Source organism: Dreissena polymorpha, chromosome 9 (genome assembly GCF_020536995.1).
Source record: "Dreissena polymorpha isolate Duluth1 chromosome 9, UMN_Dpol_1.0, whole genome shotgun sequence".
NCBI lineage: Eukaryota > Metazoa > Mollusca > Bivalvia > Myida > Dreissenidae > Dreissena > Dreissena polymorpha.
In genome coordinates this window covers 103,107,696-103,126,045 of record NC_068363.1, presented here as the reverse complement: position 1 = coordinate 103,126,045, position 18,350 = coordinate 103,107,696, and the positions used below count along the sequence as shown (strand labels likewise).

General features: G+C 35.5%; 1 protein-coding gene and 1 long non-coding RNA gene across 7 annotated transcripts in view; both read right to left on the bottom strand.

Moving 5' to 3' along the window:
• Window positions 1-18,350, bottom strand: part of LOC127844576 (H(+)/Cl(-) exchange transporter 6-like) — a 74,630-nt gene that overhangs the window by 16,909 nt on the left and 39,371 nt on the right. For 5 of the 6 annotated variants that reach the window (XM_052374939.1, XM_052374937.1, XM_052374938.1 and 2 more), the window contains exons 8-15: window positions 16,043-16,286; window positions 13,436-13,630; window positions 12,913-13,001; window positions 12,072-12,202; window positions 10,091-10,262; window positions 1,390-1,561; window positions 735-901; window positions 2-22 (exon numbers count right to left, since the gene is read on the bottom strand). In XM_052374939.1, the coding sequence (XP_052230899.1) occupies window positions 2-22; window positions 735-901; window positions 1,390-1,561; window positions 10,091-10,262; window positions 12,072-12,202; window positions 12,913-13,001; window positions 13,436-13,630; window positions 16,043-16,286 (1,191 nt within the window). The remainder of the gene's footprint in view (window position 1; window positions 23-734; window positions 902-1,389; window positions 1,562-10,090; window positions 10,263-12,071; window positions 12,203-12,912; window positions 13,002-13,435; window positions 13,631-16,042; window positions 16,287-18,350) is intronic. The other variant, XM_052374941.1, reaches the window with a different exon arrangement.
• On the bottom strand, window positions 6,386-8,940 carry LOC127844590 (uncharacterized). The gene is made up of 3 exons (XR_008032825.1): window positions 8,826-8,940; window positions 7,594-7,784; window positions 6,386-6,628 (listed from the first exon to the last, which is right to left on the bottom strand). It is a non-coding gene; the product is annotated as an uncharacterized LOC127844590 (long non-coding RNA).

Below are 18,350 nucleotides of genomic sequence, written 5' to 3'. Positions count from 1 at the left end.
CCTTTCTCCTCCCATGAAATCACTATCAACAACAATATTGCAATAATTACTTAACATATCCACAAATATAAGTGTGTTATCTTTGAATATAAAAAAGCCTGTACATAAAACAGCACAAGGTACCAAATTTTGTTCATTTTGATCTAAAATGTTGTGTGTTTTCAAGCATTATGCAAAAGATAAAATTGAAACATTATTTTTTTTGCACAAACATAAACTTCAACATTTCAATTCCTATTACAAATGCTATATATATATGAGACATAGTATTTAGCTGCATGCAAATTTAGGCACAAAGTTTTTTTTAAGTTAGACTTATTCAGACTTGGTTGTAGAGAAACCTTTGGGCCAGAATAACATTAATACAATGCTTACATGTTAAACATTTGAAACAAATCTGTTTGATTGTTTTGATGTTTATTTTCAATGGTATTTAATATGAGATATTAAGACCTTAATATGAGATATTAAGACCTAAGGAACTGCTCATAGGACCTAGGCAAATAAGGTGGCCGTGGCATAGTGGATATAGTATCTGCCTACAGACAGGGAGTTAAATCCCCACTGTGGGAGCATTCTTTTCAATTCCCTCTATTGCAAAAAGTACTGGTTCTACCCAGAAAAAGTAACTTAAGAGTGTTTCAATAAGCCCTTGGCTTTCAATGCAATCCATCTAATATAAATAGACTGAAAACAAACAAACAAATTTAGAAGTCATAAAACCAGTCCCTCACTTTTTTTTATCAACAGTGACCTGTGGCTCCGCATCAAGGAATGGAATACACTTGTTCTCAAGCAGGGCGTGGTAGATCGGATGAGTGAAGAAGTCCCCCACCCACTTAGAGACCATGACAGACACCATCACCGGCAGCAACACCTGCACGTCATTGGTCAGCTCCATCTGAAACATTGCACAAGTTGAAGCAAACTTCAATTAACAATAAGTTGCTTTACAAAATTCCATTTGCACAATGCCCATGCAATTGTTTGACATTTTCAATCTCAGTCTAGATATTGTCAAGATTGAGTGATAAAATAAACTGATAACAAAGGTTTTCTGACATTCCACTTTTGGACCTACATGTTGGACACAATTTACCCAGATTGGAACTAAGCATAGACATTGTCATTATTAACATTTTATCCATGTTTTATGAAGATAAAAAATGTTGCTTCAACTGCCAAAACAGGAAGAAAGTTCACAACAAACCAAGAATTAAAAACTTACAGAACCGAAACATTAATTCATGACCTTTGCCCTGAATAGATAAATATACTGAGGAAGTGTTTGCACTTTAAATTTTGTAATTTACTGTTAAATGTTGACAACTTATTTCCTTGATATTTTGAAAATTTAATTAAAAGAAGGTATATACCCTGAGGTCTTACCATAATGACTGTGGTGGCCAGGGTGAGGCGTGTGACCCCTCCGAAAAACGATGCGGCCCCTATGAGAGCGAAGGCCCCAGGGTCCATCCATTCCCAGTAGCCTTCCTGGTGGACCCCAAACATGGTGACCATGAGGCGGCCCACAATACGCCCATACACCGCCCCCACCATCCTGCAAGCGTAAAACTGCAGTTCTTGTACCATCCCCATTAATTATGAACACCTGATTCTCATTAATATGCTGCCTGTTAAACATTTTGGCCACTAACTTTCATTGCTTAAAATAAGTTGGGACATTGTTGTTTTTTTCAATAATTTATTGCAATTACCCAATTTAGATGCTAAATAAAAGGTATTGTTGCAATTCAATAGCAATGAATATGAAATATTGTGGTCGAACACACTGGTTTAATTGTGTATTTTTAATCAAAATATAACTTTCATATCACTTTATTTGAACACATTCAATAATGTTGTCAGCATTGTTTATTGTGATGTAGGATCACATATATATATATATATATATATATATATATATATATATATATATATATATTAAACTTTTAATTACTGAATCCTATTTTCATGTTGGACCTGTATTTGTTGTAATAATAAAAGTCTGTTCATTATTCTAGTATTTTTGTGATCAAACTATGGCTGAGAACTTTTATTCTTTGTTTACTCCAAAAAACAACTGTTTATTTGTTTGCCGTAAATGAAATCAATATCATAATTGATTATCTCTCTTTACAATTGCTCTTTTGGGCACTTGCTACTGGTAATTTACCATAAATGGAACTTACTTTCTGAACAAAACTCATTTTGTACATTCGGTTTCTAAGCGTGTCTTTTTAGTTCAATTTTCGTTAATTGTTTGAAAGAGTGTATATGTTTCTTTGACATGGAGATACCACATTCCAGTCAGCCTAAATTATGTCATCAGATTTACATGAATTACAAAAAAGACTTAAGGGTGCTCTCAAAACCTGATTCCCAGAACAAACCGGAAAACTTGTAACCCTGAACGTAAAAGGCATTTAATGGTTTTCAAATAAAATCTGCAAGTAAGGATAGGGACTGGTTCCTTGCTTAATTTACAGTATGTTTGTTTGTTTGGAATAATAAAATAACAAGAGCACCACATAACGGATGCCAACACTCGGCTGGGGGTGCAGTTATGAATAAATGAAAGCTTGTCAGAATATTTTTTAAGTTGACCTTTGACCTAGTGACCCAAAAAAGGGTGTGGCGTGTAGAACTCATCAAGGTGCATCCACATATGAAGTTTCAAAGTTGTAGGTGAAAGCAGTTTGATTTTAGAGCCAATGTTTAAAAGGTTAACAAAATGTAAAGGTTTTAGCACGACGCCGGAAGACGAGCTGGTTATGACAATACCTCAGGTTTTCTTTGAAAACAGCCGAGCTAAAAATGAAAGGCATGTATGGAGTAAAGTTAATATTGGCCTAGTATCACGAACATTCTCAGGTTTTAAACTCAACTCAGCAGATGAGATTTGAGTTTCCACTCAGCTGAGAATTGAGTATGACGGGGATCTCACGAACGAACTCAAAACTCGTCTCAGTTGAGACCGACTCAACTTTCCGACTCAATTCAAATATTTATTATTTCTTACAGATGAAAGCGACGTTCTTCAAAAGAAGATTGATTTATAACATTTTTTCCGGGAAATAGTGTCAGTTTTCTTTTCGTCTACGATAGTGAAAATGCCTAGGTGAGATATTTTTCTGAAAGCGAAAGGCTCTTTCTGGCTGAAAAAATAATAAACCATTACAATGAGCTGTACGGTCAACTAAACAGGCTCAAACGGCAATACGATGCGAGCTGAAACATGGAAATCTATGCTGACAAATTTGCGAAGGTAATGAGCTAGTGTGTGTGCAAATTATTTTTTCAAGTAAATCATTTAACGTGTTTAATATGTGATATACATCTAAAGATAACAATGTACGGAAACTCCAAAATAGCCTGTACAATTTTGTAATGAGCTATATGACTGAACGAGTCAGAAGTAAATAGGAAATGTGTGGTTTGTAGACTATGTTTCTTTTGTGTTACATTTTAGTCATGTTCTAGTGAATGATGGGTTTTGTAATGCCTTGTGTTGTACACATGTAAATATCAAAATCACTTTACTCATTTTTTTCATCATTTTGATAGGTAACTTACATACTTCACTTGTTTTATTTTAGCAACAGGAAGCTTCAAGGCGACAGAACTGTTCAAGAAAATATAAAAATGTTTAGGAATACAAAAACAAGGGGTAAACTTTTCTATAGTGAATAGTGAGTGCGCACAATGTAACAGTTTTTAACTTAATTATTAGTTCGGCTGTTTTCTGAGAAAACCCGAGGTATTGTCATAGCCAGCTCGTCATGTCTTCGGCCGTCCAGCGTCCACCGTGCTAAAACCTTAACATATGCTCTAAAATCAAAGTGCTTCCACCAATAACTTTGAAACTTCATATGTACATTCACCTTGATGAGTTCTACACACCACACCCATTTTTGGGTCACTGGGTCAAAGGTCACTGTGACCTCTAAAAAATAAAAATAAAAATCTAACAATCTTTCATTTATTAAATACTGCACCCGCAGCCGAGCGTTGGCACCCGTTATGTGGTGCTCTTGTTTTTAAAGCACTAGTCTGTTAAGGCTAGTTGCCTTGCAAAATTACTATCCATCAGCACGTTTAACAGGCACATGTCTTGTTAAACACATAAAGCACATTTAAAATGCTAGAAACTGTACAGAACTTTGGTTTTTGATGATAAAATAGCACTATGTTTATATATATGCTTAGTCTATGACTGTTAATTAGTATGTCTGGTATATTAAATTGTGGGTTTTGTGGATATCTGTATTATGTGGATACATTATTGCTGCTTTGTTGTTAAAACATAAATAATCAATTATCCAGGGTGTAAACTTGTGTGTCTGTGTTTGTTTTAAATTCTTTTTCAACATTTATATACTTAATGACGTAATTGGAATGTAGGGCATGAGAGTCACATGAACATGTTTGGTTTAATTTCGTAAGGCTATTTAAATTTTATGATACAAAAACTATTAGAACCAAACCAGCTCATGAAGCATTGAAGTCTTATTGTCCCCTGCCGGTTTCACTGGAGGGGACTTATGGTTTGCACTCCGTCTGTCAGTCTGTCTGTATGTCAGTCTGTCACACTTTTCTGGATCCTGCGATAACTTTAAAAGTTCTTAATATTTTTCCATGAAACTCGCAACATGGATAGATGGCAATATGGACATTATGCACGTCATTTCATTTTTTCCTACGTCAAAAATTGTGGTTGCTATGACAACCAAAAAATAATAATCTGAAAATGGTGGAATTTCTGACAATGGTGGAGCCGGTAGGAGATCATATTGCTTGACAATAGCCTTGTTATTAATGGTTTGTGTTATTTTCAACAACCACACATGCATGATACATGAAATATCTGTATGTTTTGTTTAATACATATCTTTTTGGAATAAATACAATTTAAACTGTTAAATTATTTACTTGCAGTGACATGTCAAGCATGCAGACACAGCTTCACATAAACCCAGAACAAATGCTATATAAGTCCAGAACCAGAAATGACATTCATCGGGACATAAACAAAAATTTGGATGAAGAACTCGTGCCCAACTCGTGTCTTTAAAAAAAGAAAAATTTCAACATTCAATTATTTTCAGAAATCTTAATCTGTATTTACTGATATGACATGATGTGTATATTGTACTGTCTAAATATTATAAATAACTCTTAATAGATATGAATGTTCTTTATGTTTTATTTATTAAATACACATGCAATTGCAACTGTCAGAAACACAATGCCCCCTCTTGCGCCGCTTTGAAATAAAATGTCAATATATAATTTGGCAGGTTTAGAAATTATCTCCCTTTTAAAGCTTATTACTTCCCTTGGATTGTATTATTTTACTTTTGACCTTGAATATTTGACCTTGACCTTTCACCACTCAAAATGTGCAGCTTCATGATATACACATGCATGCCAAATATCAAGCTGCTATTTTCAATATTCAAAAAGTTATGACCAAACTTTAACGACGGTTAAAGTTTCCGGAAAGAAAATACAATGATTTTTTACCTTTGACCTTAAAGGATGACCTTGACCATGACTTTTCACCACTCAAAATGTGCAACTCCATGAGATAATCATGTATGCCAAATATGAAGTTGCTATCTTCAATATTGCAAAAGTTATCAAACTTTAATCAAGGTTAAAGTTTTGGGACAGAATGACAGACAGGCCAAAAACAATATACCCCCGATCATTCGATCAGGGGGCATAAAAACAAGTAAATGTTATAATCATAAATATGTTTATAAAATTACTTAACAAATTGCACCAGTAACTGTTTTAACATAAATAATAGTTTTTAGGGTAACTAAAGACTTGATTCTTTAACAAAGCATCATATCAAGGATGTCTTTCAGTATGGCAAGCAGTTAGACGCATAATCCCAAGAAACTAGGTTTCTCATGAGAACCTAGGTTCTCAGAATGAGAACCTAGGTTTTAAATGAGAACCTAGGTTTTCATGAGAACCTAGGTTCTCATTTGAAAACCTAGGTTCTCGTGAGAAACCTAGTGTCTTGCGGTTTGACGCATAATCCCAAGAAACAAGGTTTCTCATGAGAACCTAGGTTCTCCCTTGAAGATTGCACATTGCTTCAAGAACCCAAGTTTTCAAATGAGAACCTAGGTTTGATTAACCAATCACATTTTGTTATTTTGCTGAAATGACATTGCAACGTCAAGTGACGTCTTGAAATGTAAACAACATTCGGGATTTATCATTATGTTTGCGTAAATGTTTATTTAATTTGCTCATTTAAAAGCATGTGATAAAAAAATCTGACACTCCTCATTTCATAAAAGGCGAGCTTACTAACATAATTCCTGGACGAGTTTAATAAAATATGGTATGATATGACAACTCGTGCCAGGTCCTATATATAAGTATCACTTTACGACATTTTCAATCAGCTGCTGCCTCTTATTGACTGCTGCTCTCTTTACTAGTGCGTTATTTGTAACCGCAGGATCCATCATGTCCAAAACTTCTACCTCTATCAGCGGAATGAATAATTCCAAGCACAGTTTGTGCAGGCGCATGCAAATTTTTGCTGTTTCACAGCACTCATTTGGCTTGAAAAGGCAGGCATCCACCAGTGCGATGCAGGCATCTAAAAATATATCACAAGTCTTTCTTTAAAGGGGCATTTTCACAGATTTTGGCATATTTTGAAGTTTGTCATTAAATGCTTTATATTGATAAATGTAAACATTGGATCTTAAAAGCTCCAGTAAAAAATCAAGAATAAAAATAAAACAAGGAAAAAAAGTAGCCGGTACCAGGGCTCGAACCAGTGACCCCCGGAGTCCTGGAGTTAGTCTGAAGTAAAAACGCATTAGCCCTCTCGGCTATTCCGCCGAATATACACAGGAGAAGTATTTTATACGTTATATAAGCAATCTTCATAGTTTCGTAAATTTAAACGACAACAACAGAACTCTCCAAATTATTCAATCGTTTCGCGTTGCAACGCTTTATAATTTTTAGGTTTTCAAATCGTCAAAAGATACATATAATGGCTATATTGGACTATGGTAAATGTTCAGTAATACTGTTTCCTCACAAATATCATAACTTAAACGAAAATTTGCGAATTTGAAACAACTTTTTTCAATTTTGTCAATTTATCAAACCGTGAAAAGATCCCTTTAACATAGCACTAAGAGTCTTAAAAATTGCCCTCCTTAAAAAATCAAAAAAACAATTTTCTACATTTTAATTGACAAAATTGTGCTGTTTCCAGAAGCATCATAAATATGTAGCACTAGGCCATCTTTACACAGCATCAATGAACCATAAAGAAGAGTTTATGTGTTAGTTAAGACAATTTTTCAAGATATAACTGATAGCTGCATTTGCTTAAGCATTAAAGAATAGAAGCTTGAATACACAGTGCTCATGATGCCAGTTTGTGGTAGTTAATGTTATTTGTGCATGTACATACAATAAATTAACATTATTTTTATGTAAAAGATGATAAGCATTACGCTTAGTTCAATCAGTTATGGTATTTCTCAGCTTTATTATCAAATTTTATTATAAGGTGATGAATCATAACACTGCATTTACATTTACCTCATGTTGGCATCAATGACAGCTGCTCAGTAATGTTAATAAACCCTTTCCTGCACACATCAGCTTCTTCAGATTCAGCTGGTTTTATAATTAGATTTACAGTCTCGTCTACTGCTCCAACTACATTTGGCAGCCAACATTTCCAGAAAAATTCCAGCTTCAAAAGCAGAAAAGCTGGTTCTTGTGGAAATCTGAAAATATCAATACATTTTTAATCAACTGAGTATAACAATTGGAGATACAATAAATACATGTATAATGTAATGGACATTAACCCAATTTTGTTTTTACAACAAAAGATTATTGTAAATATTAAAGCTCTAACAGGGAAGTCTATTCGAAATCTTGTAGTATTAGCCTAGGTAAAGTCTAAATGAGGATCTATTCAAAATTGGTCATTGTCGACTCAGGTACTACTTACAATACATGTAACCAAGTTACATTTAGGTATACTTAAATGTACCCAGGGTACAGAAAATATAATGAAACATACCCAAGAATTATAAAGCTTAATTGATCATTGTCAGCAATTTTTTTTCAAATTAATAATGTTCGTATTTATGTGAATATTCTATAGAAGGGCCTCAATACTATCAAAACTCCTACTCAAAAATGCATGTTGGGGCAGAGTTTGTTGAAAGAGATGTTTTTCATATTCCTTAGCCTGATTTACAACATCGGATTTTGGTAGGGAATAAAACTCGGGTACAGTCTAAAAAGGCCGGGTACATGTCAGTATATTTTCTGTACCCGGGGTACATTTAAGTATACTTAAAAGTACCCCAATTACATTTCAGTAGTACCCGAGCCGACAATGACCAATTGAGCCTGTATGAGGCTTGATCATTTTCAATTTCAAATTATTAAAATGATCCAATGTGAATGTACTGACATGAATTGCTATGATATTACCAAAAATAAAACATACAAGCTAGTCAATTATACAAATAAGCACAAGTGACAATCTTTATAATAATTACACAACATTCAATCTACTTTACTCACCCATACTATAAGCTTGTTGAAAATAGCAAACACACAAAGTATTTTGATGTCACATTCATTTTCATGAACATGATGTAATCATTAATTTTATGAATGGATACAAAAGGAATTAGAACACAGATTATTGTATTTGCTTCACAATGACAATAAAAAACATAGGTCATGTGGTATGTAAGAAAGAATTCAACGCAATTCAACAGTGATTTGTTTTATGGCCATCTTTTTACCGGCTTATCTCCAGTTGATGATGGTTTCCCAACAACGCCTATTTGGTTCACTTATGCTTTTTTTGCGGCCTTTTTGAGAAGGTTCTTGGTCAACGGCCTTTCTGGTACTATACCGTCTCCAACCTAAAGCAAAACAGTGAATTTCTAGTATGCAGCAATGTTTTCCCTACCACATGCACACAGACATGTTCAATAATAAAGTCATGGCAAGTGCCCATTCAGAGAATTGTGTCTTCAAATAAATGACGATTTTGTTTTTAGAGGGCAAAGCATTGAACACCAAAAGTGTTTAGTATACTGTAACCTGAAGTATTACACGTTCAACATAAGCGGGTGGGGTAAATCAGTCTTCATTTATTGACATCGATAAATACACGTTGGCAATAATAGAATGAGTAAACATAAATAATATATTAAGAAAAAAACAGAATTTTAGATAAAACTTACTCATTATTGTAAAATTGTATTTTTTACAGTATTAAAACATTCATCGATAAAATGTTTTGCTAAAACCAAGGCGTGTGTTGTCAAATGCGCTGTCAACAAAGGGGAACTACTCTATACTGTACGTTTTGGGGTTAAATTCTACGTATTTGCCAATTGAAAATCAATGCAATTTAGCCATTATAATTGTGTAAAACAAAGGTTTCTTTGCCCTATTTACTATCAAATCTGACAACAAATATTGCATCGGCAATGAACGACAAGTCGGTGCGTCCAATTCATAAATCAGCAATCCGACAATGAAATACATAAATAGTTTCCGGGTGAAATCGATATATATCGCTTACTTTTTCTTAAGGGTTGCTGCTGTCTTCAAAAACGCGTTAAATCGGCTAACGTCCTTGTAAACGTTGAATGGGTTCAACAAAAGCGGCCATGTTTGAGTACTGCTTTATAACTTGAGACAGGTAGAACGCTTGCTCAAATATTTTTGCTCAAACTCAAAGATGAGTCTGACTCAGTTCTCAAAAACGTTTCGTGATCACCAACTTGAGCAAGGTGTTTACACTCATCTCACAAGTTGAGCAAAATCTCAAAGTTGAGTCAAAATATCGACTTAAGTATGTTCGTGATACTAGGGCATTGTCCCTTTCAAAGAGCAATTTAAACTTATGCATTTATAAACATCATTCTGGTAAGGATTCAATATGAACTATACCTCTAAACTGTCAAAGATATAAGTATATTACATAATATTTTCATTCTTTCTTATGAAGATAACTTACAGGAAACTTGAAGTAAGCCAGTGGTTGAGTACTCACAGCATTGGTACAAGGGCCCCACAGGACACTGCCGTGGTACACGCCCACAGAACCATGAAGAAGTAGAACGGAAGGACCGAGAACAGGGCGGTGTAGTTGAACTGGATATGAGTGTCGCGCGAGAACAGGAAGGTCACTGCATCCTCCAAGGTACCGAACAGCAGGGACGCCACTGCAGAGAACCAGAAATAGAGCACTTTGTCTCAATAGACTTCACAAAGTGTTAAACAATGTTGTTCACGTCACAAATTTTTAACAATGTTGTTCAAGTCATAAAGCATTTAACAATTTTGTTCAAGTCACAAAGTGTTAAACAATGTTTTTAAATTCACAAAGCATTAAACAATGTTGTTCAAGTCACAAAGCATTTAACAATGTTGTTCCATTCTAAAAGTGTTTAACAATGTTGATCATGTCACAGAGCACTAAACAATATCGTTCAAGTCACAAAGAATTTAAAAGTGATGTACAAGTCACAAAGTGTTAAACATGTTGTACAAGTCACAAAGCGTTAAATAATATCGAATAAGTCATGAAGCATTACATCATGTTGTGCATGTAAAAAAGAGCTAAACAATGTTGTATAAGTCACAAAGCATTAAACTACCTGGTATGTTGTACAAGTCATGAAGCATTTCATTATGTTGAACAAGTCACAAAGCATTTCATTATGTTGAACAAGTCACAAAGCATTTAATAATGTTGTACAAGTCACAACACGTTAATACGCAACGTTGTAGAAGTCACACTTTAAGTGGTTAACTACCAGTAAGTATGCTTGTCACTTACAACAATGGAGACGTATTTTTGTGACTTGTAACTGTATCTTAAATTATCTTCATGTTATTAACAACATTCTAATAATTAAGAGATTGTTACTCAGTGTATATTTTAGAAATCCAAAAGAAGGGGAGAAATATTTTTGGAAACAGGGGGACAAATACCAAATACCATTTTTATACATTTTAGTTTTAATGTTTAATTGTTTTACCTTTACCATTTTAACATTACATTAGGTCAGTGAAATACAAGGGTACCTGCTGTTAAATATAAACTAAACAACAATGTATGTTTTCACATATCATTTCTGTATCATTTAAAATTAACATTTACTGATTTCCATGCCTTTCATGATATCCAGGGCTGAGCACTTCACTTTTTTTATACAACAATCAATACACTCACGCTTCCATGTGGATGATGTGACATTCTACATGCCAAGCATAATTTCCAAGCGCTTTTTATCAAGACAAAGGACAACAGAAAATACATGAGCACTGGTTATTTAAAGGAAGAATTTGTTAACGTCATGTTAAAATTAAAATTCAGAAGGGTGTTTCGGATAACAAATCGATTTATGCTCATTTGAGAATTCAACAAAACATGTACAGTTGTATGTAATTAATTCAGAGATAATTTGTTAAAACCAGGGTCCTATACAAACGTAGGTCTCAGTTAGAAGACTTTATGTGTCAAGTAAATGTTTTGACAACATTATGCATAAAATGCACAATATCCAAGAGGATTATACCTGGTTGCCAACATCAGTCTTGAGAGTAACTGATTATTATTTCATTGTGGAGCGGTTCACCATAGGGGACAATGAGTGTGGTACTTACCGATATATCAAAGCCGACAAACTGCCACAAAACCACACGCTTATGGCAATTACGTCAACCCTTGTGTACATGATTTGGCAGGTATTTACTGCCTACGAGTGCTGTTGCTCATTTAAAGTGTGCGTACTCATTGTACAATATCAATTTTCTAATATAATGACACTCCACATTTAGGCAATTGTAATTCAGTAAAGAGTTCGTGAAATTAACCGATGATTGTACATTGGCTCTCAAAATTTTCAGTGAAGTCCATAACACTTTGATCAAAGATGGTTAGACACAAAAAAAGGAACAAAAAATTATTGTACTTAAAACTGACTAATGATAACAACAGTTGTAAAACAATTGACTGTACAAAGTACCTTCATTGTAAGAAGCGTTGGTTTTGAACGTGTGGTTGTCCACCTGCCAGGGCTTGCCTTCTGTGCAGGTATATTTCACAACATTCACATCCACGTGCAGCTGGTTGCGCGTATCATTGAAGCACCCGTACCTGTTAGGCCCCAGAGAGCCATGAACAGCAGCCTAGAGACTCAATACAAGCCTCATTCTGAGAAAACTGGGCTTAATTCATGTGCATTAAGTGTCATCACAGATTAACCTGTTGTCCTCACAGGCTTATCAGGGATGACACTTTCCACTTTCATTAAACTGTTCATGTAAAAGATTGTCTCTTATAAACAGCAAGAGATGTGTTTGTTAGAAACACAATGCCCCCTACTGCCCCGTTTTGATTTATTTATCTTTTATCATTTGGCATGTACAGATAATTATCTCCCTTTACAGCTTATAACTTCCCTTGGATTATTTTTTTTTTGACATTTGACCTTGAAGGATTACCTTGACCTTTCCCCACTCAAATGTGCAGCTCCATGAGATAAACATGCATGGCAAATATCAAGTTGCTACCTGAAGCGACATAGAAGTTATGAGCATTTTTCGAAACCTAAACGCAAAAGTGTGACGGACAGACAGACAGACGAGACGGACAGTGCGATCACTATATGCCCTCCTTCGTGGGGCATAAATATCAAGTTTAGGCAGAAAGTGTCGTGAAAACCTAGTGACAGGTGACAGAGAACTAATAAAACATTGTAATTCTTTAAGATGTGTAACACCAGGTAATATAGCTTTCATTAAAATAATTTTTCCGCAAACTCACACACAACTGGAAAAACGTATTAACGTATCCTGATTACTTACGTTGGATCCCCTGTTGGACCCTGTATACATGTAAACTGTGTACATGAGAATGCCTTGGGCATCAAGATAGAAAACATCGTCACAATGATCTGAAACAGAGAATAATAAGTCTTACGACTGTATTTCACTTGTTAGGGATGGAGAACCTTGTCTGTAGTACTTTTAGGGAAAATAATTATTTATTATATGACTTAATTTTATTTTCATTACTTGATTTTAGGGACTAATAAAGAATTTTATTTTTAGTTTAACAACTGTATTTTTTTTAGGCATTGTTCATAGGAAATGATGTGTTTACACATCCAACTGAAGAAGAAAATTATATATGGGTCAGGAGCATTCCAGTCCGCTTGAGACCACAAAACCTTGCATGACTGTATAGCTGATAGCGTAGCTTGTGGACCGGACTGCTAGGATGCTCAGGCTTGTCTGAAGCTGGCAAAATATCACATAAGACCCATTTTTGCACGATGCAGTTCAATTTATGTTTCCCAACTAAATTGCTGCCCTTATGAACCCATACCATGATAACTACGGGCTCCAGGAGCTTGACGAGTTTCTGGCCCCAGTCCTGTCGTATCTTGTGAAGAAGGTTTTTGCGACCTTTGGTGATCTTAAGGTTGATAATGGTGAAGCCTGCACCAAGGAGCCCGCCTATCACCCCTATCAATATGGTCGGGATGAACATGAAGATGTTCACATCAACACCCTCATCAATCTGAACAAAAAAAGTTAAAAGTTTATTCTCAGTTTTTAACCAGTAGGAATAATTGTAAATAATCACACAAAAATCTTAGCTCTTTGATGATATATTTCACATAAATGGGCCTTAATTTTATTTAGGAACATCAAAGGAATGCAGTCTATTTATAAAAACGTTTTGAGAGCCTATTTAGGGGAAATATATCAGGAAAGAGCATAAGAGTTAACATGACCTAAGGAAACCAAAGTAAAAGCTGTTTAATAATAATAATAATAATAATACAAAACCTCAACATAAGCGCACCAATTTCTTGACATTTTTCCTTTGAAGTTTCTTGTTAATGTGTTAAATGGTTACCTTAACAACAGATTCTTACAAACATAGAAGCTTTCTGATTTTACAACCGAACATCTTGAAGTCCATTCTAGCCATTGTATGCAAAATTATTTCCATTCAGTAACTTTTACAAACAGATAAAAAGATTATCATTTTTATTCTTGTGTACACATTCAAATATGTAAACAGTTTATTGCTATAAATCAATACATACATGCAGACATTGCGACATCTGTCGGAAATGTCCAACAAAAACTTCTATAAGTCCCACTGTTACTTGCAAACCATCTCTCTTTCTGTCAGACAAAAACCTTTAAAAGTCCCACTTTAAATTGCAAACCATCTGTCTTTCTGTCAGACAAAAACTTCTTAAAGTCCCACTGTTACTTGCAAACCATCTGTCTTCCTGTCAGACAAAAACCTCTATAAAACCCACTGTTTCTTGCAAACCATCTGTCTTTTTGTCAGACAAAAACCTCTAAAAGTCCCACTTTAAATCACAAACCTTCTTTCTTTCTGTCAGACAAAAACCTCTAAAAGTCTCACTTAAAATTGCAAACCATCTGTCTTTCTGTCCGACAAAAACCTCTAAAAGTCACACTATTACGTGCAAACCATCGGTCAGATAAACACATTTTCGTGAAAATTAGCACACAAGATGGAAAGTGTGTTCTTTATCGGCAAGGTTAATTTGATGAATGACATCAAATGCCTTTCTAATTTGTTTTTCATGCTTCAAGGCATTCTCATTGGCCATTTTAAAATAGCGAACAGCAATTAATTTTGCTGACTTCTATTGTTGTCGATTTTATTTACTTATTTTTTATGAAAATGTGCAAATATTGCTTTTTTTACACAAGAGTTTTCCCAGAGGAATGTTGTCAATTTTCCAGTGCCCAGCAATCTGACATACTTGCTAAAAAATATAAGAAATTAATTTCATATACTCGTTTTCTTGACCAGAATGAGATGGTTATTAACTTTGTTCTCATCTTCAGAAAACCCTAGATATATAATAGATTAAACAAGATGTGTTTGTGAAACACAATGTCCCCCTATATGACGTTTGACCTTGTAGGATGACCTTGACCTTGTGAAGGATGACCTTGACCTTTCACCACTCAAAATGTGCAGCTCCATGAGATACACATGCATGCCAAATATCAAGTTGCTATCTTCAATATTGCAAAAGTATTAATAAAATAAGCAATTTCGGCCACATATATTTGACCTCTGACCTTGAAGGATGACCTTGACCTTTCACCACTCAAAATGTGCAGCTCCATAATATGCACATCCATGCCAAATATCAAGTTGCTATCTTCAATATTGCAAAAGTATTTATAAAATACGCGATTTGGGCCACATATATTTGACCTCTGACCTTAAAGGATGACCTTGACCTTTCACCACTCAAAATGTGCAGCTCCATGAGATACACATGCATGCCAAATATCAAGTTGCTATCTTCAATATTGCAAAAGTATTCATAAAATGAGCGATTTTGGCCACATATATTTGACCTCTGACCTTGAAGGATGACTTGACCTTGACCTTTCACCACTCAAAATGTGCAGCTTCATGAGATACACATGCATGCCAAATATGAAGTTGCTATCTTCAATGTAGCAAAAGTTATTGCAAAATGTTAAAGTTGGCGCAAACAGACCAACAGACCAACGGACCAACAGACAGACAGGGCAAAAACAATATGTCCCCCACTACTATAGTGGGGAACATAAAAATAAACTCAGAAAATACAATGACATAGCAAGACATTCCATTAAACTCGCATGTCACTGTAAGTGTTTGCTGGTAACATTTGATTTATAGTTAACACTTCAATGTCTGTTCTCTAAGGGAGCTGCGTAATTTTTGTTCATCCTTAATCAAAACAATATTCTCAAGCACATTTAAATCTTGCCCACCATCTATTGTTTAATTCATATTTCCATTCATAAACACATTTAAAATATTTTAAATAGTGGTTCATTAACAGATAATTGTCATACAAAACCAGTAAAATTTTAAAGTGTTTGTAATGTTTACCACAATAATTTAGAAAATACAGTGAGTACTAGTATAGTGTACCTGAAATAGGATATATCTGTTAGTCTTGAACTGTCCAAAGCTGCCTGTATACCGAAAATCCCGGAATGCAGAATTGAACAGGTCGGTTGTGAATGAGGCGATGATACAGCAAAAGAAGATCTGCCAGGAGAGTGTGACGGTCCAGAACGAGGACACTTCCTCCATAGAGAAGAGTAACCCACCAACAGGTGCACCGAACGCTGACGCCACCCCCGCAGCCGCACCAGCCGAGATAAAGTTACGCCTGCAATTACAGAACCTTTTATTTTCATTTGCAGCCTCATATGGTCTACATCATCTAAAAAAAAATCACAGGGTTTCACCCATATGAGTGTGATCGCTAAATCGCTTTCTAACGAAATGACCTCCACAAATGCCATCAACCTATAAGTTTCAATAAATGGAGTGCTGAGCATTAGTTTAATGAATTTGACATTGGACAATTGAGACTATGACCAAGGATTTCTTTTTGTGCTGGTCAAAACATTTTTGACCTTGAATTTTGACCTTGGACCTAAGGACTGGGTTCTTGAATATTGCGCTCCGTCTCATAATGCTGATCATTTCAGCCAAACAATATGAACACTCATCCATTCTGAGCAAAGTTATCCTCCAGACAAAGTGTCAAGTATGCAATACCTCAATTTCACCTTTGAGCTTGCATTGCGACCTTGACCTAGGAGCAAGAGACCTGGTTCTTTACACTTGGATTGCCATGCTGATCACTAACAATAGAGTACTGCTTTTAAAAATATCAAATTTGACCTTTGCACCTTGACATTTGACCTAGTAACCTTGTTCTTGCATACAACATTTGGTCTAAACATTCTGATCTCTTATGGCAAGTTATTTGAAAATCCATACATGCTTGACAAAGTTATTTGTGAACAAGGGCTGTTTGTAAAACATGCATGCCCCCCTATATGGGCTATAAGTTGTAGTAGCAGCCATTGTGTGAATACATTTTTTGTCACTGAATACGTTTTTTGTCACTGGTGGTGGTGGTGGTGTGGTGGTGGTGGTGGTGGTGGTGGTGGTGGTGGTGGTGGTGGTGGTAGTAGTAGTAGAGTAGTAGGTGGTGGTGGTGGTAGCAGAAGAAATAGTAGTAGTAGTAGTAGTAGTAGTAGTAGTAGTAGTAGTAGTAGTAGTAGTAGTAGTAGAAGTAGTAGTAGTAGTAGTAGTAGTAGTAGTAGTAGTAGTAGTAGTAGTAGTAGTAGGTAGTAGTAGTAGTAGTAGTAGTAGTAGTAGTAGTAGTAGTAGTAGAGCAGTAGTAGAAGTAGTAGTAGTAGTAGTAGTAGTAGTAGTAGTATAGTAGTAGTAGTAGTAGTAGTAGTAGTAGAAGTAGTAGCAGTAGTAGTAGTCAGTAGTAGTAGTAGTAGTAGTAGTAGTAGTAGTAGTAGTAGTAGTAGTAGTAGTAGTAGAAGTAGAAGTAGTAGTAGTAGCAGCAGCAGCAGAAGCAGCAGCAGTATTAGCAGTAATAGTAGTAGTAGTAGTAGTAGTAGTAGAAGTAGTAGTAGTAGTAGTAGTAGTAGTAGTAATAGTAGTAGTAGTAGTAGTAGTAGTAGAAGTATGCATTACACAAATGCAGTTAGCCTTACATTTGGTAAAATTTAAATATATTACAAGGGAGGCAAATCTGTAACAATAAATTTAAACTTATTACATTTGTTTCCCATGTAGTGTATTACCTCCCCTGTCCTGCTTATATTTATATTAATCAACAAAATTAAACATTAACACAATATTTAATATACAAAATATACAAAAAATCTCATATTCTGATAATATTTTTACTCACCTGGACTCAGATGTGACTCACCTGACCCACCTGGACTCAGGCATGACCCACCTGGACTCAGACATGACCAAGCTGGACTCAGACATGACTCACCTGGACTCAGACATGACCCACGTGGACATAGACATGACTCACCTGGACTCAGACGTGACCCACCTGGACTTGAACTCACCTGGACTCCGACGTGACTCACCTGGACACAGACATGACTCACCTGGACTAAGACGTGACTCACCTGGACTCGAACTCACCTGGACTCAGATGTGACTCACCTGGACTCAGATGTGACTCACCTGGACTCAGACATGACCCACCTGGACTCAGGCATGACCCACCTGGACTCAGACATGACCCAGCTAGTCTCAGACATGACCCACCTGGACTCAGACATGACCCAGCTAGTCTCAGACATGACCCACCTGGACTCAGACATGACCCACCAGGACTCATATGTGACTCACCTAGACTCAGACGTGACTCACCTGGACTTACACAGGACTCACCTGGACT